General features: G+C 58.7%; 2 protein-coding genes across 3 annotated transcripts; one reads left to right on the top strand and one right to left on the bottom strand.

Moving 5' to 3' along the window:
- The first annotated feature begins 1,541 nt into the window (after nt 1-1,541).
- On the top strand, nt 1,542-8,660 carry Cfap73 (cilia and flagella associated protein 73). Its single transcript, XM_004635999.2, has 7 exons — nt 1,542-1,652; nt 2,846-2,951; nt 3,699-3,803; nt 4,018-4,218; nt 5,685-5,906; nt 6,157-6,315; nt 8,100-8,660. Exons 1-7 carry the CDS (start codon nt 1,600-1,602, stop codon nt 8,187-8,189), a joined length of 936 nt encoding a protein of 311 aa, XP_004636056.1. The 5' UTR covers nt 1,542-1,599; the 3' UTR covers nt 8,190-8,660.
- Nucleotides 8,661-8,729: 69 nt separating this feature from the next.
- Nucleotides 8,730-23,291, bottom strand: Ddx54 (DEAD-box helicase 54). 2 transcript variants are annotated; one of them, XM_023720537.1, is made up of 20 exons: nt 22,855-23,291; nt 21,857-21,983; nt 20,174-20,244; nt 19,526-19,714; nt 19,390-19,439; nt 17,952-17,993; nt 17,736-17,831; nt 17,252-17,373; nt 17,107-17,168; nt 16,870-17,001; nt 15,680-15,890; nt 13,567-13,701; nt 13,069-13,299; nt 12,922-12,995; nt 12,168-12,371; nt 11,267-11,409; nt 11,073-11,183; nt 10,639-10,743; nt 10,396-10,508; nt 8,730-9,277 (listed from the first exon to the last, which is right to left on the bottom strand). In XM_023720537.1, exons 1-20 carry the CDS (start codon nt 23,275-23,277, stop codon nt 9,045-9,047), a joined length of 2,874 nt encoding a protein of 957 aa, XP_023576305.1. In that variant the 5' UTR covers nt 23,278-23,291; the 3' UTR covers nt 8,730-9,044. The 2 variants fall into 2 exon arrangements, with proteins under 2 accessions (XP_023576305.1, XP_023576304.1); XM_023720536.1 differs by having other exon boundaries at nt 8,730-9,280.
- Nucleotides 23,292-23,337: the final 46 nt, after the last annotated feature.

The raw sequence follows: 23,337 nt of genomic DNA on the forward strand, positions 1-23,337 counted from the left end.
AAAAAAAAAGAAGCTGGATGTGGTGGCCCATACTTGTGATCTCAGCACTTGGGAGGCTGAGGCAGGAGGTTCGCTGTGAGTTCGAGACCAGCCTGATCTGCAAAGTGAGCTCAAGGCCAGCCTGAACTACATAGTGAAACTTTGTGTCAAAAAAAGAGGAGGGACCTGGGGAAACATCCGGTGGTCTAAGCACCTGCCTGGCAAGCGCAAGGACCTTGGTTCCACCCCCAGCACCGCATGCCGTCGGCCATTGAGACCAGGTGTGGTGGAGCACAGCTGTAATCCCAGTGCTGGGGAGACTGCGACAGGAGGATCACTAGAGTCCGAACTGTGTAGCGAGACCCTGTACCAAATAAATAAATAAAAGATTTTTAAAAAATTTTTAAAAACCTAAACAAAGAAAGCATATCTAGATCTGTATCTATATCTCTCCTCTAACAAACTGTTAGCTGTTTTAAGTGATGTGGGCATCAAGTAACTAGATTCTTAAAATAACCTTATTCTACAATAAAATGCATTTCTCTGAATGGAAAAATAAATTATTTAAAATGGAAAATTAAAACGATCTGAAGGAAAGACAACCAGATGTTACTGTTTGTTTCCTCCCCTTGGAGGACCCACGGGTATTGTTAATACAGAGCTGGGTACTTTTCTCCAGCACCCCTGCAGGGCTGTCTTGCATTAGATTAGTCGCTAAACGCAGAGTGCGTGGCGTCGCCTGTCTGACCCACACAGACAGCGGAATCCGTGGTCTCTCCGCCCCCCCCCAAGTCGGGACCACGGGTGTCTGCTGAGACAGTCGCCACCAGGGGGCACTGACGGTCGTTCTTTCCCAAGCCGAGGGGGAGGGGTGAGGGGGGGCTCTGTGGAGCGGCCAGGGCGGCCTCTCACCAACACAGGGGACCGAACCTCAACGGGCTAGAGCCCAGTAGGTCCTCGGAACCCTTCCCTGCGGTGAATGACAGCTCACAGCCTGACAAACAGCAGGAGCCTGATGAGTTTCCTTCTTTTCTTTTTTTTCCCTGTTCTCCCCCCCACCCCTCCCCTCTCCTTTCCTCCCCCTTGCTATCCCCCCTCTCTTCTCCCCACCCACCCACCCCCATTCTCCTCCCCTCCCCTCCTTCTCTTTTCTTTTCATTGCTGGGCGTTGAACCCAGGACCTTGTACATACTAGGCAAGCGCTCTACCCTGAGCTACATCACAGCCCTAAGTGATAACCTTTTGAGAGGCTGAGCACACAAACACATTATTCACACACACACGCACGCACGCACGCACGCACGCATTCCGCAAGTCAGGCTTGGCCCTGCGAGGGCACCTAGAGAAGCAACTCTGGCCTGGGGCCCCTGCCCTCTCTACCACACCCAGACTTACAGCGCACTTGCCACACCCATCTGGCAAGCTCTCTCTCCTCCTCAAAGGGTGGATTCCACCCTCCTCCTTGCGTGGGAATGTTGTGTCGTTGGTTGCCCAGGCAACCGGGGTTGCTGGGCCACAGCCTTCTGGGAGTCCGAGCCTTGGCTGCAGCCGGGACCCTCCCCCCCCCCCCAGGGCCTCCCCGCTTTTGCAAAGCTGCAGCCTGGGGCAACTGCAGGAGCCATGGCGGTACCTCGGGAGGAATATTTCCGGCTGGTCTGGCAGGAGAAAGTGCCGTAAGTGGGACAGAGAGGCAGGAAAGGGGCGGGAGCCTGTGCGATGGCTTCGATCTTCTCCCCACCACACACAGCTCAGAGGGAGGGAGGAGGAAGCTGAGGTTCTCAGGGAAACAGCGACGGCCACAAGGTCTCAGGGCTGCTGGGGCAGATGGCTCAGATCGCTAATCTTCCCTGTCTCCACCTCGCTGGAACCCAGCAGGGATGGTGCCCTTGAGCCAGGTGCATATGGATTATCTATCGTGAGCAGCTCCTACTGTAAGGGACCTTGAGTCCTGCTCAGGATCAGACCTGTGCGGCGGCGGGGTCCCTCCTCTGAGAGCTGCGCTGCTGCGCACATGAAACATCTCTCCCTTCCACTCCCCTACATCCCTCCAGAGCCGGACCCCTGGCCTCTCCCTGTCAGGGGCAGACAGGTGTCCAGCGCTCTCTTAGCCCCAGGGAGCTTGTGTCCCTCCGCCCACCTGCCTCACCACAGCCTTCCCTTCCTGCTGCGCTGATCAGAAGCCCATGGTCCCTGCCAGGGATTCCCCTCTGCTAGAAGCCCCTAGGGTTCTGATCTCCCTCAGGGCCAAGGACACAGCCCCCCACGACCTGACCCCTTAGGCCCCTCTGCCCCCAATTCCACCGCTTTCTTCCCCCCCCCCCCCACTCCTGGCCTTGCCCTTGGCTGGCCCCTTGACTCAGGCTCTGTTCCCTGTGTATAACCAGACAGTTTGTTGTCTTCTTTTTCAGTGTCACCTCCTTGGAGACTTCTTGACTCCTTTAGTCCGCTTAAGTTTTCCTTTTAGCACCCACCATGCCCTGGCCTTGTGTCTCGTCATCATCATTATTATTATCATCATTTTTATTTTGTGTTTTTTGGACAGGGTCTCACTATGTAGTCCAAGCTGGCCTCAAAAACTCGGCAACCCTCCTGCCTCAGCCTCCTGTGTGGTGGGATTACAGGCGTGTGCCAAGATGCCCAAATCTGTATTATTATCAGCAGAATGGCAGCTCCTGGGGTGGTGATTTTATTTTTGCTACCTTCTTTATAACTGTACGCCAGTGCCTGGAATAGCACCTTTAAACGGCTTGGAGAATGTAGGATTCTCCATCTACTAGCGGCTGTGGGGTATTCCAGGTACTAGCAGGGAGCCCTGGAGCTATGAGTCCTGCATCTTTTCCCTCTGCCTCCCTTTTGACCTCTCCAGGAAGAAGCAAGAGCAAAGTGTGGACCACTTCCCACCCGTGCTGCGCCTCCTGGAGAAGAGGCAGGAGCTGGAGGAGGCAGACCGGGAGCTGCAGGCCCGGAAAGAGGTGAACCCCCACCAGCTCTGTCCCCTGGGGCTCAAGTGAGAGCAGTCATTGGTGCACATAACGCTGTGTGCACTGAGCACCTGCTGTGCGCCGGGCACTGCAGATCTCTCCATAATCCCTGCCCACGTGGGGCTCCCAGTCTAGAGAAGCAAACAGGCAAGCATCCCGGTGGTGACTGCTGTGAGGGAGTCCAGATGGGGTGGTCTAGGAGGACTTGCTGGAGGAAGTAGGGTCTTAGGGCCTGGAGGAGAATAAGCTGGCCTGTCCAGCGAAGGAAGCTGGGCTCAGGAGGAAGAAGCAAGCAGAGGGGCCATTGTAGATGAGTGCTGGAAGGCTGGGGGGCAAAGCACAGTGGCCGGGAGCTAAGCCGGTGGGAGGAGAGAAGGTGGGCAGAGGCTGGAGGCAGCCAGGTGACATGCCTGTGATCCCAGTACTCAGGGAGGCTGAGGCAGGGGGATTGCAAGTTTGAGTCCAGCCCGGGTAATTTAGTGATTTAGCAAGATCCAATCTCAAAATTTAAAAAAAGAAAAGAGATGGGAACGTGGCTCATTGTGAGGCCCCTGGGCTCTGTCTCTAGCAAGCAGGCGCTGGGGCTTCCTCCCGGAGTGGTGGGAGCCTTGGATGGATTTGGGCAGCGGGGTATCCGCAGGATCTGGAGCACTGGACAAGAGGGATTAAGGGCAACTTGACAAGCCTAGGGGGACCGGAGCCCTCAGATTCAGCGGTGGGATGGCACCTTGCCCTCAGGAGTTCCACACCACCATGGCGGCCCTGCAGCACCGCTGGGAGCAACTGGAGCAGAAAGAGCGGGAGCTGAAGGGGTCCTTAGGCCGCTTCGACAAGTTCCTCCAGGTGATGGAGACTGTGGAGAGGGTCATAGGAACAGTGACTTGGGGCCTTACCGTGGCCAAAGGCTGCGGGTTTAGACTTTTAGAGGTGTTGGCGGGAGCGCACAGACTCAGCCCGGAATCTGAGATTCTCCGTGGGGCCTGCGTGTTAGGGCTTAGGGCGCAGGGCTCCACAGTCCCCCAGTGCTCAAGTACGTCCTGTGCATCCGGGTCCCCAGGAGGCCGAGGCCCGGCGCGGCCGCGCGCTGCGGAGGGCTGTGGAGGAGCGGGAGCGCGCGGGCCGGCGGGAGGCCGAGGCGCAGCGGCTGCGCGCCCAGCTCGAGGACCTGCGGCGGGAGCGCGCGCGGCTGCAGCGCAGGCTGGGGCACTTGGAGCCTTGCGCGCGGCTCCTGGAGCGCGCGCTGGAACAGCTGCCAGAGGTAAACTGCGGGCCGCCGGGCGCCTGAGACGGATTTGGTCCCTAATGGAGCACCGACTATATGCAAGATCGTCGATTACCGAGTGGAGTGCGCTGTCTGTGCTGGGGATAAGCGGTTTTATTTTTCCTTCTGATGCTGGGAATGAAACCCAGGGGCTTGAGGAAGCGCTGTGCCTCTGAGCTCCGCCCCCAGCCCTTTTTGGCTTGTTCTGAGACTGGGTCTCGCTAAAGTGCCCAGGCTGGGATTGAATTTATTCATTTATTTTTAACTTTCTGCAAAGCTGTATTCCGGAGGGGCTCAGTCCTTCTTGGCAGCGGCCTTCCTCATGGCGGTCAGCACGTTGCTCAGCTCCTCACGCTTCCTCTTGGCGCGGATGTGCGTCCCCACCGTTTTCTTGATGAACTTGAGGGGCGCTTGTCCTTGGAGACCTTCAGCAGGTCCATGGCTTGCTGCTCATAGGGGACCTGAGCCGCACACCTCCCGGATCATGTCCTGCATGAACTTGGTGTGTTTGGTGAGGCGTCCGCGACGGCGGCTGTGCCTCGGTTTGCTCACGTTCTTGTGGCCCTTTTGAGGCCCACAGCCATGGGATAGCGGAGGGCCATGGCTACTGTTCTTTGATGGTCATTGTGGTGGAAGCTGGAATTGAATTCATTATCCTCCTGCCTCAGCCTCCTGAGTAGCTGGAATTACAGCCCATGGACACCGCACCTGGCCATGCCTTGTCCTTGAATTTTGCCGTGAAAAAGTGGGTCCTGCTATTGTCAACCCCATTTTACAGAGCAAAAGAGGGGTTTCAGAAAGCTGACTCTCTTGGTCAAGGCCATGCTATTGAGCAACCAAGCAAGCGTGCGTGTGTGTGCATGTGTACATGTATGTATGTATGTGCATATGTGCATGTGTACACATGCATGTGCAAGGGTGCATGGGTCTACACATATGTGTGTGCATGTGTGTTTGTGCCTGGGAGGCAGACAATAAATTTTATGACCCATGCACTATGAAAGCTGAGGCAAAAAAATTGCAAGTTCTAGCCCAGTCTGGGCAGCTTCACAAGACAAGGGATGGGGGGTGTCACTCCTATAGTCCCAGCATTTAGGAGGCTGAGGCAACAGGATCACAGCGAGTTCGAGACCAATCTGGGCTACAAAGTGAGTTCAAGGGCAGCCAGAACTACATATTGAAATCTTGTCTCAAAATAAATAAACAAACAAATAAAATGGGGGGCTGGAGATGGAGTTCAGGGCACAGGAGTTCACACCCAGTACCAATCAATAGTATGAGCTGAATGAACACAGAGTAGATTGCCGGGGGAGTTGAGGGAGGGTGGGATCAGAGCTTCCAGCCCACAGCTCCTGCTGTCCCCACTTCTGGTGTCCTATGATGAGGTGCCCCTTTCACGGATGGGAAGGGGAGGCGGTCTGCTGAAGGCCTACGGGAGCGCACTCCTCCTCCCCTCACTCCAGTTCCAGGAGGTCCACGAGCTGGTGGTGCGCTTCGAGGGCCTGGTGGATACAAGGGTGGCGCTGCGGCAGGCCGAGCACGAGCGGAGAGTGGAGCTGGCGGCGGCACGCGCAGGGCTGCAGCGGCTGCGGGACGCAGGGCAGGACGAACTGCTGGCGCTGAGCCAGCGGCGCTCTGAACTGCAGGATCGGCTGGAGGCGGCGCGGGAGCACAGGCTGCAGTGGGTATGGCCCTGGGATTGGGCTCATGCCCTGGGAGAAGAGATGGGCCTTGCACGCGCGGGAAGGCCGGCCGCTCAAGGGAGAGGCTCGGGCTCTGGAGACCTCCGGACACGGGGCGCCCTATGAGCTGCACGGGTAGCGCCTGCCCCCTGTCCTCAAGGGCGCCTGTGCACATCTGCCAGGCAGGGGAGTGGCAAGGAAACTGCAGTTTTCTGCTGCGCTCTACAGGGCGCGGGATGGCATTCTTCTGCAGGAATCCAGGTGGATTCAGATCCAGAGCACCGCGGCCGAGAAGACCCTGCTCCTGGGACGCGCGAGGATGGCGGCGCTCAACCTGGCCCAGGTAGTGAGCCAGCACCAGCGGCAGCCACCCGTCCTGGACGTGGAGGACACGGAGGCGCAGCTGGAGCAGGTGAGGACCCTTTTCATGTCCCCCTGACCCAAGCACCTCCTCTTTGGAAACATGGAGGTGCCGGGAAATCCCACCATTGGCGACATGGTCGAAGCATGGGCAGATATGGGCTCCATTGCAGCCCAGGCACCTGCCTGAGAGTCCTCTTTCGTCGTGGCCCTCTCGGTCATCTGCTGTGTGACCAAAAGAAAGCTGTGCCCCACTGGAGCTAGGCGTGGTGCTACATGCATGTGCTCCCAGCACTCTGAGAGGCTGAGGCAGGATGGTTCCAAGCTTAAGCCCCAGCCTGGGCAATTTAGGGACCTGGTGAGGCACCGTTTCAAGGTAAAAAATGAAAAGGGTAGCAGGGTGTGGTGGTGCATACCTGCAACCCCAGCACTCAGGAGGCTGAGGCAGGATTACTGTGAATTTGAGGCCAGCCTGGGCTATACAGTGAGCTCAAGGCCAGCCTGAACTGCATAGTGAGACCTTGTGGCATGCACGCGCACACACACACACACATGGGGCTGCTGGGCTAGGGATGTAGCTCAGTACAAAGGCCCTGAGCTCAATCCCAGGGCTTTAGGGGGAGAGCTCTGTTCCTCTGGGGCTCCATGCACTCTGTGCAGGAAAACCCCATTCTCCCAGGAACAAGTCACACCCCTGTGACATTACTAGAATCCCAGAAGGCATACTGTCACTTTTATGTCTGACCTGCTCCCGACTTTCCTTGGGAAGGGGAGGCTGGGTTGGGTGGGGTATGCTTTGAGCTTCCTTTGTACAGTGATGCCACCAAATGTTCCTGTGACCCAATTGCACAGAGTAGGGGCCAGGCAGCAAGGGAAGGCAGGGCTGCAGACTCCAGACTCTTCCCTCGGGGTTTCCTGGGGGAGCCCGAAGAGGGGGTAAAAAGAGGTCACCCACCACACCCCCAACCCCTCTGCACCCCCAGCCTGTGAGCCACCTCCTGCTCACTTAGGTTGATGGCTGCCACGTGGCCAGGCTAGCTCCTGTCCCATGGGCCCCTGATTCCACCGAAGAGGAAGGCTCAGTGGACAATTCTGAGCCTTATCCCCAGCCCAGAAACAGTTTAGGCCTGGGCCTCTGCCCTGTCCCAGCAGCTGCGAGGGGCTCAGCCACTAGGTTACTCCTTGGTCAGTGACTTCTGCTGTGCCAAGGGGTAACTGTATTATTCCTTTTCCACTTTCAGTAGAGATAGAGACTGAGGTGACACATGTGCAGGGAAGCCCCCAGGTGGCCGAGTTTGCCATTAAGCAGTTCCTGGCTGTGGGCCTTCATTAAGCACCTACCAATAAGTCCCTATAAGCAGTAACTGTTAAGTGAGCTGGGTGCACTGCCCACAGCTGTAACTGCAGCTGTTCGGGAGGCTGAGGTAGGACTTCAAGTTCAAGGACATAACTTAGTGACTTAGGGAGATCCCATCTCAAAATATTTTTTAAAAAGGGCTGGAGATATAGCTCAGTATGAAGGCCCTGGGTTCAAATCTCTGTAAACCCCCCCTTGTTAATTAAAACACAAGACAGGGTCACCTGTGGAACTAAGCAGGTCCAAAACCAGTGGATGTGCCTCACCCAATTAAGACACTTGAGGCAGTGAAATACTTAGGCTGGAGACGGAACCATCTGGAGCTCCCCATCCTTGTCTAGGAACCAAGTGACATCGCTGCTGCTCCCTCAACAGGGTCCCCTGCCCTGTACCTGCCGTGACCACTGCTGCCTGGTGCTGGGGGTGGGGCTGGCTAGCAGTTGAGGACCAGGAAGTGACTGGCTGCGTTGGGTCCCCAGGTGAAGCAGTTCATCCTCGACCTCTCAGCCACGCTGGCCAGCCTCCGCCAGGCTGAGCTCGGGGCCACAGCCCCCACCCGGCTTCGATGAGCAGTGGGGGACCCTGCATTTCCAGTGGGGTGCACGTTGTGGCCAACTGGGGCATGTTTTCTCAGGATGAGTGGTGCCTGTCCATGCTGCCATGGGGCTTACAGAGGGGCACACACAGGCACCCCATAGATACAGGTCACGGCTGCTGTGGGACGAGGGGAGGTGTGTCCCACACCTATCCACCACGTGACCCAGGACCAGACCCTCCTCCCAGGGGCTGGGGACAAAGCTAAGTGCAGATATTCATGAGGAGCCAAGGCCCAGCCACATGGTGGGTGTATCTCTAGCAGGGTGTTCAGTAGATGGGACGGGGGGCCACCAGAGGGGTGCCCAGAGGAAGCCTGGTCCCCAGGCCGCTGTGAGACTGCGGGGGCTGGGCCTGCCCTGAGGTCCAGCTGCTGGGTCACCGTAGGTCAGGGAAACCTAGGAGCCTGAAGCAGCACACAGGCCACAAGGACCTCAGCAGGGCCCACCCTCGGGGGACCCAGGTGGTAGTGGTGGGCACGGCCCAAACACTTTGCACTCCTGGCCTGCCAGAAATGCTCAATAAAGGTTTATTTATTAAACACCTGTCATTGAACCTGAGGCACTCAGGGCTCAGACCATGTGGCCAAGAACCCGAACCCAGAACACATGGAAGCAGCAGCAACCAAGCTGCACATGCAGGACTCGCCCGCTTGGCTTTCCTGGCGAACCCCCACGCTCCCTTCCAGACACTGCCCGACTGTCTCCCTACCCTCTACGGCCGCACAGCGTGCCTTTTCAGGATGCAGGGGGCTCCCCAAGCACCACACAGGGAATGGACCGCTGACGTCCAGGCAGGGCCCACAGAAGCTGCGGGCCAGGCCCTAGTCTTCACATCCTCTTTCTCATTTTGCCCTTTTTAAAGGAGGCGCCCCGACCGAAGGCACCCCGCTGCAGCTCCTGGGCCCGGCGGCGGTTGCGGGCAGACAGCTGCTTGAGGCCGCCGCGCTGCAGGAAGCGCAGCTTCTGGGCTCGCTGCCGCTGCTTCAGGATCTGCTGCTTGGTCTTGAGCTCAGAGCGAATGCGGCCTGTGGTGGTGCCAGGGGCATGGGGCTGGGAGGCACCTGCTGGGACAGGATGTAGGGGCTCAGCTTCGGGCCAGGGGGGGTGGCCTCCAAGAGTCTCCCCTCCCTCATCCCCAAACACCCCACCTCTGCACTCATTGCTGTGGCCCCAGAGCCAGGTACCCGGGAGGTGCTTGGTAAGGACAGAAGAGGCAAAGTGAGAGAAAGGGCAAAGACAGCCAGGCAGAGGGCAGAGGTGAGGAGGCGCCATCTGCGAGGGCAGCAGGGCTGGTAGCAGAGGGCACCTTGTGGACGGGGCTTGAGGCCCAGGTTAAAGGACAAAGCTCAGGCAAAGACAGGAAGCTGTGACCTCTCATGGGGCTGAGGAGATGAGCAGGGCCCTGGGTGCTCAGAACATGGTCCAAGTCCCTCTCTCCCCAGGACAGGTGGCAGGCAGCAGGGGACCTCGGGCTCAGTCCCTACCCTGGGAGCTGTCTCAGTTTCCCCACCTGCAATATGGGTGTTCAGTCTTCTAGCCCCAGGCCATGTATGGCATGTCCAGGGCAGAGTCAGCTCCACCCTGCAGGTGGCAGCCCTCACCACAGAGTTGGGGTGGTGGGGCATAAGGGCATCGGGCTGCAGGTCCTCATGTGGGTTAGGATCTGAGGGGGGTGGGCGGGCACAGCTGCTCTACCCATCAGGCAGACCCTGGGCTCCCTAGTCAGCCATGCCAGGGTGGCCGCTGCACACAGACTCTGGCAGATGGTGGCTCCCAGCCTGGCCCTAGCATGTTAGTGGCACAGGGACCAGGCCATGCCCTGGGAGACCAATCAATCTACCTGCCAGTCCACACTGGAGGCTACCTTTCCTGACTGTAGGAGAGACTTTCTCACCCACTCCCCACCAGGCTGAGTCTCGGCTGCAGCTGCGGATGGAGGTACCCACAGGCAGTACCAACACAGCCACATGGTTGGTAGGGATGTAGAGACGCAGCAGCCAGGTCAAGGGCACGGAGGGAGAGTAAACATGGGTGGGGGCGGGGCCTGTGAGGAAGCGGGCAGGTGGGCCCTGGCAATGCCCACCTACCTGACCTGGCTCCAGGCTCTGACTCAGTTTTTCCCTGACTGTACCAGCTCATCCTGCCCACTTGCACACCACAGCCCAGCCCTCCCTCTCACCTTGGCCACGTCCTCGCTTGCCGCCTCTCCGAGGTGGGCCTCCACGGTCAGATGGGCCCTCCTCCTCCGAGTCGCGATCCTCAATTTTCTGTTTCTGTTTCCACTTCTGATAGCTGGGGCGACTCATTAAGGAAAGTGATAAGCACCTCTAGTTTAGGGCCAACTATGCCCCGACCCCCAGCAGCCACACACCTTTGGGGAAGCTGTCAGGCCCCGCCCTCCTTGGGCCCCACCCCTGGATACAGGTCCCTCTTGTAGGAGCTGCTGATGTAGCGGCCACTCTCAGTCTTGATCTTCTTCTTGTCTTCCTGTCCTGACTGCCCCACAAACCGCTTCTTCTTCCGGTCCCTGCAGGAGAGGGAGTTGGGGATGGTGGCCGGTTTCCTCACCTGACCCTGGCATTGGGCAGCTGGAGGCGTGGAGGGAAGCATGCCTACATGCGGCAGGTGCTTAGTAAAGGTCCCTTCCTGCTCCTCGCACAAGGGATAGGGGCTTCCTTGGCGGTTCATTTTCACCCACTACTTCCCGCTGTGGCCTGCCAGGCCAGCTCCAAGACTAGTTGGCAAAAGGACATGTGGGGTCAAGAGCCCTCTCTGAATGACCAAAACAAGAGGACAGGTCACCACTGATTCTGTGCTTCTGTGAGTGGCAGAGCAGGGGACAGGCAGGTCACTCACCACTTGAGCTGCTGCCGGCCTCGGGTCAGGTTCTGTGCCTCATCCCCCATCAGGTCCAGGACAGCGCCAGCTACCTGCTGCTCGAAGGCCTCTGTGGTGCCGACGCTCAGGCTGTAAGCAGCAAGTAGGAGATACAGTGGGGTTGGTGGGGCCCAGCAGCCTGGATGGCACCCCACAACCCACCAGCCACTCACCCCCGTTCACTGTCAAAGTCCTTGGGCCGGTAGGGGACGTAGAACTCCTGGTCTCGCTGCCGGGCCTCCTCCCTCCTCTTCTTGGCTCCTTGGTCAGGCCCTGACCTTGGCCGCTTCTGGCCCACAACCTCGATGAAGATGTCCTAGCAGGAGAAGACCGGGGTCATCCTGAAGCCCAAGGGACTGGCCTACCAGTCACATCCACGTCCAGCCAGGGATGAGGACCTAGGGGATTCTGGGCAACCAGGCAACTCTACGTATGATGGGCTGAGCAACCAGGCTCCTGTCCAACCCAGTGTGCTTGTCCTCAATGAAGCAGAGGCAGCCGGATGTCAGCTGCTGTGAGATCCTCAGAGGGTCTCTGCTGGGCAAGGTCCCACCCTGGGCCTGCACACACCCAGGTTTTAGCTCTGCTTTCCAGCCACCAAACCCTCTGTCCAAAGGAGATCCAAGAGGCTGTGGGAGGTGCAGGTCCAGGAAGCCCCTAGCCTGATGTGATGACAGTCATTCCAGGGCCCTCGCGCCCCAACTCCAGAAACCCAGCCCCTGGCACTGCTGCAGCACCCTGGCTGCTGCCCATGTCCTTCCTCAGCCCCTTCTCACAGCCTGAGGCTGGGGCTGCCGACGAAACTGCTACTGCTGTTGGCCACCCACAGGGCTCACACACACTGGCACCTGACTGGCTTGGCAAGTCTGGGGTCAAGAACCACGAGCACGCACCAGTGGTACGTGCGTGGGTCACCATACCATGGGGAAAAGGAGCTGGGCTCAGCCTGTGGGAAGCCACCCACCTTTCCAGCCAAGTGTCACTCTCTCTGTCCCAGACCCCACAAGGCACCCACTGGGATTCAACCCAGACCCCAGCCCGGCCCAGGCTCCTGGGGCCCTGGGCGCTGCATACCTCCACACCCTCTCCCTTGTCCTCTTCCTTCTCAGGCTGCTCCTCCACTGGCATAGGGCAGGTGGGGGCAGGATCAGCCACGCCTTCCTGTCGTTTCTGCCGCCCCCGCTGGAAGCGGGCAATGGCTCTGCGGTCCTTCTGCCGCTTGGCACGCATCACCTGGCTGCTCAGGTCCCGGCTAGAGGCATTGATCTCGAAGATGGTCTGCGGGGGCACCAAAGCCCACTGCCATTGGTCTCCATGCCGAGCTCCCAAGCATCCCACCCGGCATCTCTGCCACTGCGTGAGGTGGGCGCCTCACAATTAGAAGGCTCAAAGAGGTTGGGTAACTTGCCCAAAGCCACACAGCTAGGAGAAGCCAGGGCCTAGCTTCCACCTGAGCCCATGTGGTTCTGAGATGGGAGCTCTTGACCATGATATGGCCTGCTAATGCTGGGCTGGCAGCCATGCCAGCTGGAGGTCTGTCCTGGCTTCTGTGCATCCCAATCTGAACGCACACATGGGAAGCTCCTAGGAGCCAACAGAAGGGAGGGAAAGCCAAGTGTCCAAGACCAGGGCAGCCAGGTGCTATGAGCTGCAGGCTACTCTAAGTGGGGAGGGTGGCTGCTCCACAGGGACCTGCCAAGGGGCACACGGTCGGCCCAGGACAAGCTGGGTTGCAACACCCAAGCCAGCTGCAAGGTGAGAGGCTGCAAGCTCAGAAGCTCTGCTGGGGGGTTTTGCGGGGTCAGGAGGTAGCTGTTTGGTGACTCACCGCGCGGGAGCGGTATTGCTTTATGCCATCCACCAGCCTCAGCCGCTGCAGCTCTGCCTCCTCAAAGCGTGAGCCTAGGGGGTGGGATGGAGGTGAGACTGGTGGAGTCTGGGGGCCACCCACTGCCCTGCACCACGCAGGACTCACTGAAGAGCGGGTGCAGGCCCAGCCCCGCCAGGTCCAGCTCCTTGGCTCTCTTGATGGACTCGGGCGAGGGTGCGGGCCGTGAGCGCACGTACTGCTGCTGTGCATTGTCAGCCACACGGCTCAGGCCCCGCAGCTCCAGCGACGCTTCCAGCGAGGCCCGCAAGCCACTGTCCTCATCGTCGATCACAGTCTGTGGCACCCGGCCCAGCACGCCATCCACACTGCCTGCGCCTGCCACGGAGCCACGAGGTGCAAGGTGAGGGCCTCTCCCACAACCTGACCCAGGGACCAGGACCCAGGACCCCCGCCCAAGATGCCCAGCCAGACCCCGAACACATCCAACCTGGGTGACAGCCATGCCACTCAGTACAAGCTGCTTGCCCACAAACTGGGGTTGCTTCCTCCCGGGGTCAGAGCTGGGACACAAACCTGTTCAGCTGCATGCCCTGCTGTCTCCACAGATTCTGAGGGGACCCAAGCCCTACAAACCCCACTCACCTGCAGGCTCCTGACTGAGCTGGGCGAGGGTGAGGCCGCGGCCCACGAACAGGTGCAGGTCCAGCAGGTAGGGGAGCTCGTCTGGGGACACCAAGGAGTAGGCGGTACCACTTCGGCCAGCCCGGGCCACACGGCCTGCAGGAGATGGTTGGGCCTAGTTAGGACAGGAGAGGTCCCAAGGCCAGTGTGACTCACAGGTGCTGACCCAAAGGATCTGAGCCTGGCTGGGGTCCTGTCCCTCACCCAACTAGGCAAGGGCACAGACAGTCACCTGGGAAGGGCCCAGGAATCAAAACTGTTCTTTTTTTTTTTGCGGAACCGGGGATTGAACTCAGATCCTTGCGTTTGCCAGTCAAGCGCTTATCCTACTGAGCCATCTCCCCGGCCCACAACTGTTCTTAAGAATTCAGCAAAAACCAGAACGATGCACTGCCCTAAGCAGTAGCAGGTCTCTGGCTGCTCCGCCATTGAGAATATCCCCCAAACAACCAAACACACAGACCCCAATGCCAGTGCCTGAGGGCAGCTCTGACTAGAGCAGTCCTACATGGACACCACCTGACCCGTGACCACAAGGGGGCACTACACAGCTGGGGCAAGGGGCAGGCCCACTCTGGTCCCCTTCTTGCTTGTGTCAATAGTTTTATGGCCACGACCACATCCACTGATTCATTGACATAGTCTCCATGGCAGCCTTCCCAAGACTGTACATTCAGCAGTTATGGCGGCCCAGGGCGCTGCTCCAAAAACACCCAATACCTAGCCCTTTACAGGTCAGATGTGCCACCGTGCCACAAAATGACCCTTGAGCCTGAGTGGAAACACTCCTAGCACACAGCAATACCAGAGCAGGTTGAAGGAAGTAATACCCAATCAGGATTCCAGCTTTGGTTCAAGTATATCTAAGTACTGTACCACTGCATTGTGGCCCATTTCTGTATCTTTCTCTTTTTTTGGCCAGCTCAGCCCACAGTGAGGGTGGGGCTGGGGCAGCATGTGGTGCTGGGGATCAAACTGCGGTTCCCTGCACCTGCCTAAGCTTGCCTACACAGGCGCTTTAGACCACTGAGTTATCTCACTGGCCCCTCTGTATCTTTTTTGTTTGTTTTTGAGACAGGGTCTTAATATGTAGCTCAGGCTGACCGTGAGCTCACTATGTAAGCCTGGCTGGCTCCGGTGATCCTCCTGCCTCAGCCTCTTCAGTGCTGGGATCGCAGGTGTGTACCCACATGCCAGGGCCGTCCTGTACCTTAGGAAAACTAAGCTACCACATTTGGAAGTTTCACTGAGGTGACTTGTGGCCATGGACTGCATGATAAAGTCCTTGTGAGGGCTCTGAGGACCCCTTCAGGACACAAAACCAGCCCCCACAGAGCAGTGGGGACTGGAAGACGGACAGGGCACAGACCCAGGCTTGGGCACCTCCCACATGAGGGGCCCTCCCACCCCTTCACCCTACTCCTCCTAGGGCCACTCCTGGCCTGGCTGCTCACTTATTATTCCACCTGCTTCAACCCCACTACCACCCTGCTCAAACCGCACCACTCACCCACATTTACAAACACCCATGATGCCACCAAAAGCGACTGAGAGCGCAAGACCTGTGACCGCAAAACCCTCCCTGCTGCATCACACGCTTATGCCACGTCGCTGCCTTCTGAAGCAGTTGTGGACACCTTTCCGTGACTTTAGCTGCACTGCCCTGGCTGCCTCAATGTCCTGAATCAACTCCAACATTGCCCCTCCACGGTCACTGACTATGGCGAGGAGCCAGGTGCCCAGGGCTGCATCCAGGAGTAAAGCCCACGGGGCCACACCAAAGCCTTTCTGCAGGCAGGCAGGCCTGCCTGCCTGCCTTTCAACTACACCCCATAATGCCATTGCCAAAGAGGGCTTCCAGAGCTGCTGCAGAGGGTGGTCAACAGGCCGTGTGCGGGCTTCCCAGCACTTGGGAGGTCGAGGCAGGAGGACTAAGGAGAATTCAAGACCAGTTGGAACTTCATAGCATAATCCTACCTCAAAAACGAAAAAAGGGAGAAGTGTGTTCAAAGTTGGGGTCACCAAAGTTGGTGACCAGGGCCTGGGGCCCCTGCACACTGGTGCCGCTGCTCACCCACACGGTGCAGGAAGAGTTTGCCCTTGGCAGGGAAGCTGTAGTTGATGACGTTGTCGAGCAGGGGGATGTCCAGGCCGCGGGCGGCCAGGTCAGTGACGATGAGCGCGGAGCACTTGCTGTGCGTGAACCTGGCCAGGTTGATCTTGCGCGCGGTCTGGTCCAGGGCACTGTAGATGTGCGCGCAGCTCACCCGCTGGGAGCTCAGCAGCTGCGTGGGCGGAGGCGGGCGGTGAAAGGGGGACACGAAGAGAGAGCAGGCCATGGGGGCAGGGGGTGTGTGTGTGGGGGACCCCTGCCAGACACCCTGGGTTTGAATCAAAGACGGTCAGTGGCATCATGCACAGGGCTCCCGTGGGGCACAGTCCCGCCCTGCGGCGTCACCAGAAGCTGTGTGACCCTGGGCGAGTCACCGGGCACTTCTGTGCCCCACTTTCCTCAGCAGTAAGAGGGGAAACAATGGCTGCTCCGCAGCTCTGTCAGGATTCAGCGGTCAGCGCACCCAAGGCTGAGAACAGGAGGATCACCCAAATCTAGCTGTGTCCCCTCAGTCACTCTCCTGGCCTCTTTCGCTGGTGGCTCCAGCAGCAGACCACAGAGCAAGGGCCACCCAGCAGCGGCATTCCTTCCCGACAGAAGGCCAGGGCGTGGTTCGTGGGGCACCGAGATGCTCCGCCCTCTGTGGACAGGCGTGAAAACGCTGCGGGCGATGGGCTGCCTACCACAGACAGGCCTCCACTCAAAGCTCTAAAGAGCAGGCGCCAGGGTAGCTGTGATCGCGGTACTCCGGGAGGATGAGGGAGTAGGGGCACACGTCTGAGTCCAGGCTGGGCCACTCAGCAAAAGCCCTGTCTCAAAGTTTAAAAATGACTGAAAATGCCTGGGACATAACAGCACAAACGCCCTGGACTCAACTACAGTTCCGTGAAAGTGAATACAATTTAAAACTTAAAAATTTCACTACGCTGCAGAACTGTGATGGAAGGCGAGGCAGAGATGAACCCCTGGCCAGCGCCTGCCGGCATCGGCTGGGCCCAGGCAATGTGTCTGCCCACAGTTTCTGCAGGATTTCCACCTCCAGTTGTGAAGTGTGTGAGCCCGAAGTCTGGCCCAGGCCGGTCCCGAAACGCTGCCGCCCTCTGGTGGCCACGCTGGGGAATGCAGTGCCGAGTGACCACCAGTCCACTCACCTCCGTAAGGTATTCGCAGTGGTGCTTCGTGGCCACAAACACCACAGTCTGGTCCTGGGGCCGCACCACGGTGCGCAGCAGGTGCAGCAGCACAGCAGCCTTGGCATCCTCGCGTACCAGGAAGAAGGACGTCTATGGGGACAGGGCAAGGAGGTAGGCAGTCTGGGTCCACAGGCACCACCCTGGCCTCCAGCCTGGGACGCCTCCAGTCTGGGATGTCACCAGGTGCCGCCTCACCTTGAGCTGCTCATTGAGTTTGGCATCCACGTCCAGCCGGATGAGCACTGGCTCCGTAAGGCCTGTGTTCGGCAGAGGTGGGGGCGTCAGAGGGGCAGAAGGAGCCTGGACCCTGGTCCCATGGACAGCACCCTGAGCCACTCACCCGCACGAGCAAACTCCACCAGCAGCTTGGGCAGTGTGGCAGAGAACAGCACAGTCTGGTGGCCGCCAGGGAGCCGGCCAATGATCTCCTGTAGCTGCTCAGCAAAGCCCATTTCAAAGAGCCTGGAGGTGGGTAGGGGCAGGGTCACCAAGGGCTCCCACCCGCAAGCTGTTCCTATGGGTCACCATCTGCTACTGGCACCCATGCAGGGAGGGTCTCACTATGCAGCCCAGACTGGCTGTGACCGTATGATCCTCCTGCCTCAGCCTCCCGAGAGCTACAACCACAAGCACGTGCCAGAGCCAGGCTCACGCTCTCAACATTATTCTGTCTCGATCTCTTTGCAATCACAAGTTAGGTTTGTCATCTTTCAATGTTCCCAAAATGCACAATTAAAAGACAGTGGCGCAGGGCACAGAGCCCTCCTCCCGGCGGTCATCCCTCTGCTGTCCCATCCCATGCTGTGGCACACCTGCGGCCTCACCTATCAGCTTCATCGAAAACCACATACTCCACGCTCTGCAGCCTCAGGTTCATCTCCACAGCCACGTGCACCAGCCGCCCCGGCGTGGCGATGATTCTAGGAGGGGACACACTGGGTCACCCCTGGACTGTAGCCACCACTCTGTGCTCCCCAGTCCCCTCTGCGGCCATTCGGAGAGAGACCCCGAGCAACCCCCAAGCACAGGCTCAGACTCACATGTCGGGGTTCTCGTGCAGGGCTGCAAACTGGTCTTCCATTCTGGGGAGGAGAAGATGGGTCAGCGGGACAGAGGAGGGCACTTTGTCACGAATCCCCACGTCCTGTGCTCGGGATGGAGTGAGGGACAGCTGTGGCTGGGATACTAGGCAAGGGCATGGCCCCTGTCATGGAAGTGAGCGGGAATGCAGGGAGAGATCAGAGCTCCCTGGGCCCTTCAGGGAGTCACCAAGCCACCAGCCCTGGGACTGTAGGCCTCGACCTGAACCCAGGGCCTCTCACTGCGATGCGTTGTCCTTAAAGCCTCGGGTACACACCCCTAACTCTTGTCCTTCCCAAGATGTTTTTGGGGCAGCTGTAGGAGCAGAATCCTGGGCCAAGGATAACTCGGGAGGTCGAGGCCTGTGACCCGCCCTGACAACAGAGATAACCACAGTGGGCAAAAGGCTAAGAAACAAGGCTGGAGACATAGCTCAGTGGCATAAGCACCTGCCTGGCAAGTGCAAGGGTCCCGAGTTCAATTCCTAGTACTGCAAAAAAAACCAAACAGGCTAATAAGCAACACTCATTCAGAAGCAAGAGCCGGGCATAGTGGCACACGCCTGATATCCCAGCACTTGGGAGGCTGAGGCAGGAAGATCACCATGAGTTTGAGGCCAGCCTGGGCTACAGAGTGAACTCAAGGCCAGCTGGAACCACATAGCAAGACTTTGTCTCAAAATAATACTCTGAGAGTGACCACTGGCACAGCCCCTGGAGAGAAGTGGGGGGTTGACTTCCAGTGGGGCAGGACAGGCACTCGGCATGCCCTGCAGCCCAGATCACTGGGGGGCTCGGAGTTAGCCCACTCTTCAGTCCACTCACCTGTGAACTCGTGTGCACCTGCTGCCTTGGAAGGACATGAGCCCAGTAGGACACAACCCTTTGTGTTTCGTTTATCTTTCGAGACAGGGCCTCACTATGTAGCCCAGGCTGGCCTTGAAGGCATGGCAATCCTGCCTCAGCCTGCGAGCACTGGGATCACAGATGTGAGCCTGCGCCTGGCTGAAAGGAGCCTTACGAAGCTGAGCGCCACAGCACTCCCTGACTTCTGCACATCCCGCTCTTTTCGTGTTTCAGTGTGCTAAGGGTGGAGCCTCGGCCAGCACTCTGCCTCTACCGCTGAGCCAAGTTGTAGCCCCGCTCCCTGCTTTTCAATGGCTCCCGATGAATGAGGCCCACATGACCCAGGACTTGGCTGTCCAGGACCTGTCCGGGCCGCAGTGCTGCCCTGGCCACCACGAGTCCCCTGCACACCAGCCCTTTCAGGTATTTCTCTTGAATGCACAGAGATGCACTGCTATTAACAAGCAGCACAGGCGCCTCGGCTGAGAGCCCTGAGACGAGAGGAACCCAGTGAGTGACCACAGCAGCGTGGACAGTCGGGGGAGTCCCTTACTTGTCTCCACCCAGGATCAGGGCTGTCTTGAGGCCAGTGAACTTGCCCAGCTGTGGAGAGAGAGAGATCTGTCAGCCCCTCCCAGCCCGCCTGGCCCCAGGACCCCGCTTGCCTGGCTGCTGCTGCCCCCACACACCTCCTTAGTGAACTTCATGGTCTGCAGGGCCAGCTCCCGGGTGGGCGAGAGGACGAGTGCCCGGGCGCCGGTCTGGCCGCTGCGGGTCCTGAGCCGCTCAAACATGGGGATTAGGAAGCACGCCGTTTTGCCGCTGCCGGTCCGCGCCATGGCTACCACGTCCTTGCCATCCAGGATCACCGGGATGGTCTATGGGGACACAGGCAGGTGAACTAGGGTCTCAGTGAATGGGCAGGGCTGTCACCTAGCCCCGGTCCCATTCCTGCCAAAAGCTGTTTGCACGCTTCCACGGACTGGCAGCTCACTACCTACAAGCCCTGCCATTGCTAGAATCCCTTTACGGGAAAGCCAGACTCTGCCTCTTGGCCTCGTCCTCCTCCTGCTTGGGCCCTGAGTGGGTCCATGCTCAGCTAAATGCCTAAGCTTGATCCCAAGCCTGGAACCACCCAGAGAGGAGCTAAGGCAGAGCCCACGGCCAAGCCTCCACTTTGCAGGGACCAAGCCTCCCTGCTGCACAACAGGTAAGCTCTGTGGGGTTTCAGCAGCAGATGGGGGCAGGAGATGGTGCAGCAAGAAGCTGTCATAAGGCTAGACAGGAAGACCAAGTCACTCACCCCTGCCCACCCCACCAGTCTGCCCAGCCCTCACCTTCCTCTGAATGGGCGTCGGCACTTTGTAGCCCTTCTTCATGATGCCCTTGAACACTGGGTAGCTCAGACCTGGGAGACATGGGGACAATGGTCAGGGGTGGGGGATACCCACGCGGCACGGGAGCTTCAGAGGACAAAGGCCTGGCCCACCCAGGGGACAGATGCATGAACAAAAGGTAAGAAAGCCGCGATGCTGGGCCTGGTGGTGCATGCCTATCATCTCCGCTCTTGGCAGGCTGAGGCAGGAGGGCTGAGTTCGAGGCCAGCCTGGACTACACAGACCTTGTCTTGAAAAAAATTTCAGAAAGTGCTAAAGCAGAAACTAGATTAAGTGTGACTTAGGAGATAAAGTCTTCTGATGGCAAAGGATGAAGCTTATGTGGGCTCTGGCGTGAACACTCTCTGTGTCATGAGACAACAGGGTCCCTTGGGCTGGGGGGGGGGGTAGCTAGCCCAGCAGCACAGTGCCTGCCTGGCAAGAGCAAGGTCCCGAGTTTCATTCCTGGTACCAAAATAATAAGTAAATACAAATAAAAGTGACACTGAGGACTGTGCCCTTGTCCTGGATCTCCAGGGAAGTGGGTACATTTACAGACGCACCTCTGGGCTGAGCAGGCTGGGAGTATGTGAGACCCATCTCTCCACTTCCCCACATGCTTGAAATTCTTGGCCACTAAAAAAAGGATGCCAAGCCCCCCGGCTCGGGATTGAGCCTGGAGGAGTGGTGAGAGCTGGGTGCTGGTCTTGGGGACGGAACCCGACTAGAGCCTGTGGGGCAGGCGAGCAGGGGATATCGGGTCCTTGGCTGCTTTTCAGCCATTCCTTCCTCTCTGGGGTGCAGGAGGCAAAATCCAGCCTCAAGGAACGTCTTCATTTTGCCCAGTGAAGTCTGGCATGTGGTTGTCAGCCAGTCTATAGACAGCTTCTGCAGAAAGACCTCCTGGGTCATTTTTCATCCAAATCTCCATGTCTTCTTTTTTGTTCTGAGATGAGGTCTCACTATGCGGTCTGGTCCTCACTCTGCCATTCCCATTGGCCTTAAACTCACAGCGATCCTCTTGCCTCAGCCTCCTGAGTGCTGGGATGACAGGTGTGCGCCGCCATGCCTGGTGGTCTGACTTTTCCTTATTCTTAAAAATTCTTTGTGTGGGAGGGATGTTAGCCCTGTCTTCCCCATGCGGCCTGTAACTTACTTTGCAGTGCTCGCCAGCATGCATATGTCCGATTCAAAAGGAGTCAAGTGAAACAGGCTTCAGGCCCCAGCTGGAAAGGGTTCCTTTTCCCTTTTGAGGCTCTGAAAGCATCCCCTCAGCTTCACGTACTTACACTGGCCCTGACGCACTGCAGATGAAAGTCTAGGCTTCACTCTTATAAGCCAAGCTCTCACCTCTGAGCCCCAACTCCAGCTCTTTTAAGACAGGATCTACATTATGCAGGCTGGCCTCCAACTTGCAAACTTGACAGCCTCCCAAGCAGCTTCGATTAGGCAGCTGTGCACCACCACTCCCAGCTCCCCTCTCACTCAGATCTGCATCCCACCAGCTGCGGCCCTGTGAAGCCACGTGCGACCTCAGCCTCCCACCCCGGCCTGGGTGCTGAGCCAGAGCAGGCGGCAGTACCTGGCAATAGAGGTGGCTGGTCTCCCCGAGATCCCCAGCCCCAGCCTAGCTCGCTTACGCACCCATGGACTGGAACCCCCCGGACTTCTTCTTCTTCTTGTTCTGCGCGCGCACCATCTCCCGAGTGTCCAGCTCCGCTTCAGAGGTGTAGTCTGCTGCGGGGAAGCTGAGCAGGGGGCGGCCGGGTCCCTGTTGGGTGGGAGGAGCAGAGAGGCAGTGCTGCCATGGGGTCGGGGTTGGGAGGACTGTGCTGTCCTCCCCTTGGGCCACAGCCACCACGTGTTTGGTCACCGACTTCAGGTTGCACTGGTCACTGCCTGCCCAAAGGACCTGCCTCGGAATCCAGTTCCCCTTACCCCCGTACAAAAATATACATCCTGTCTTCTGGATGTTTGGGGACACTACTAGAGATTGAACCCAAGACCTTTGCACTGAGCCACATCCTCAGCCCCTTTTGTTTAAATTTTAGTGTATTAATATATGGGTTGGTAAGTCACCCCGATGGGTCTCAAACTTGTGATCCTCCTGTCTTAGCCTCCTGGAGTGCTGGGTGTAATCTTCTCCTGCCAACGTCCACTTACTCATCCCTGCCCCTAAAGCCCAGTGTGCCCTGCGGCCAGCAGCCACTGATGGGGCACAGATCCTGCGCCAACTCGGCGCCCAACCTGTCTCCCGCATCCGTAAACATTAAGCGCTCAGAAGTGGGCGTGGTACACTAACTGATCAGCAATTACGGCACATGTCTGTTATTAGTTTCCCAGAGGTCTAGGGGTCCGGCTTCCCCCTAACACGGTTCGCTAAGAACCCCGAAGTCCGACCTTCCGCACGCGCACTTCCCATTGGACGAATGCACCCTGGGAGGCGGAGGCAGCCAATGAGCGCGCGCGATCCGAGGCGGCGGCAGGCCCACCGGCTCCAGAGGCCCGAGCCGAGGCTCGCCGGCTGGCCGGGGTGCCACAGACCCCGGGACACGGGTTCGGGCGGGCGGACCCAGCGGGTTCTCTCCACCTCACCTGGGGAAGCCGAGGCCCCGGCGCGCGTCCCTGCCCCGCGCTCCTACCTTTTGCGCCCTGGCGTCATCTTCTGCCTGAACTTCAAATCCACCATCCTCTGAGTCGCTGGCGTGGCCCTGGGAGACTGCGCCTCTGCGCTTCCGGAGCCCCTTCTTCTTCTTCCACTGGGCCATGGCAGATGGCGAACGCGGTCCAGCCGCCGCACGTCTGTGAGCCGCCATGCGGGCCCTGGCGCTAGGAACCCGGAAGTGGGTGGAGCCTTCGGGACGTACCAACTGCGCAGCGGCCGGGGGTGGTGGTGGGGGACGCGTCCAGTCGGCCTCGCTGCGCGCTCCTGGACTGCCGCCCAGGAGGCCTGAGCACTCATACCAGACTCGCTGGAGGCCCTCCGCATATCTTCGGAGGACTCGTGGCCATCGAAGACGGGGCGTCCTCCACGAACCCCGCGACATGAATGGTCCGGCCCCCATCCGCCTTATTGCGGCTACTTGGTTGCTGGATGCGCACGCCTAGCACGCGTCACTAGAGCC

This window comes from Octodon degus, unplaced genomic scaffold (assembly GCF_000260255.1).
Source record: "Octodon degus isolate 3935 unplaced genomic scaffold, OctDeg1.0 scaffold00076, whole genome shotgun sequence".
Lineage (NCBI taxonomy): Eukaryota > Metazoa > Chordata > Mammalia > Rodentia > Octodontidae > Octodon > Octodon degus.

Excerpts from the sequence above, each read along its gene's own strand:
- Cfap73 (XM_004635999.2), top strand. The coding sequence starts at position 1,600 with ATGGCGGTACCTCGGGAGGAATATTTCCGGCTGGTCTGGCAGGAGAAA. Across the intron at positions 1,653-2,845 it reads GTCTGGCAGGAGAAAGTGCC|GAAGAAGCAAGAGCAAAGTG; the intron begins GTAAGTGGGACA and ends TGACCTCTCCAG. Across the intron at positions 5,907-6,156 it reads GGGAGCACAGGCTGCAGTGG|GAATCCAGGTGGATTCAGAT; the intron begins GTATGGCCCTGG and ends ATTCTTCTGCAG.
- Ddx54 (XM_023720536.1), bottom strand. The coding sequence starts at position 23,277 with ATGGGGGCCGGACCATTCATGTCGCGGGGTTCGTGGAGGACGCCCCGT. Across the intron at positions 20,245-21,856 it reads CGGGGGGTTCCAGTCCATGG|GTCTGAGCTACCCAGTGTTC; the intron begins GTGCGTAAGCGA and ends CATGTCTCCCAG. Across the intron at positions 19,440-19,525 it reads CCATGAAGTTCACTAAGGAG|CTGGGCAAGTTCACTGGCCT; the intron begins GTGTGTGGGGGC and ends CTCTCTCCACAG.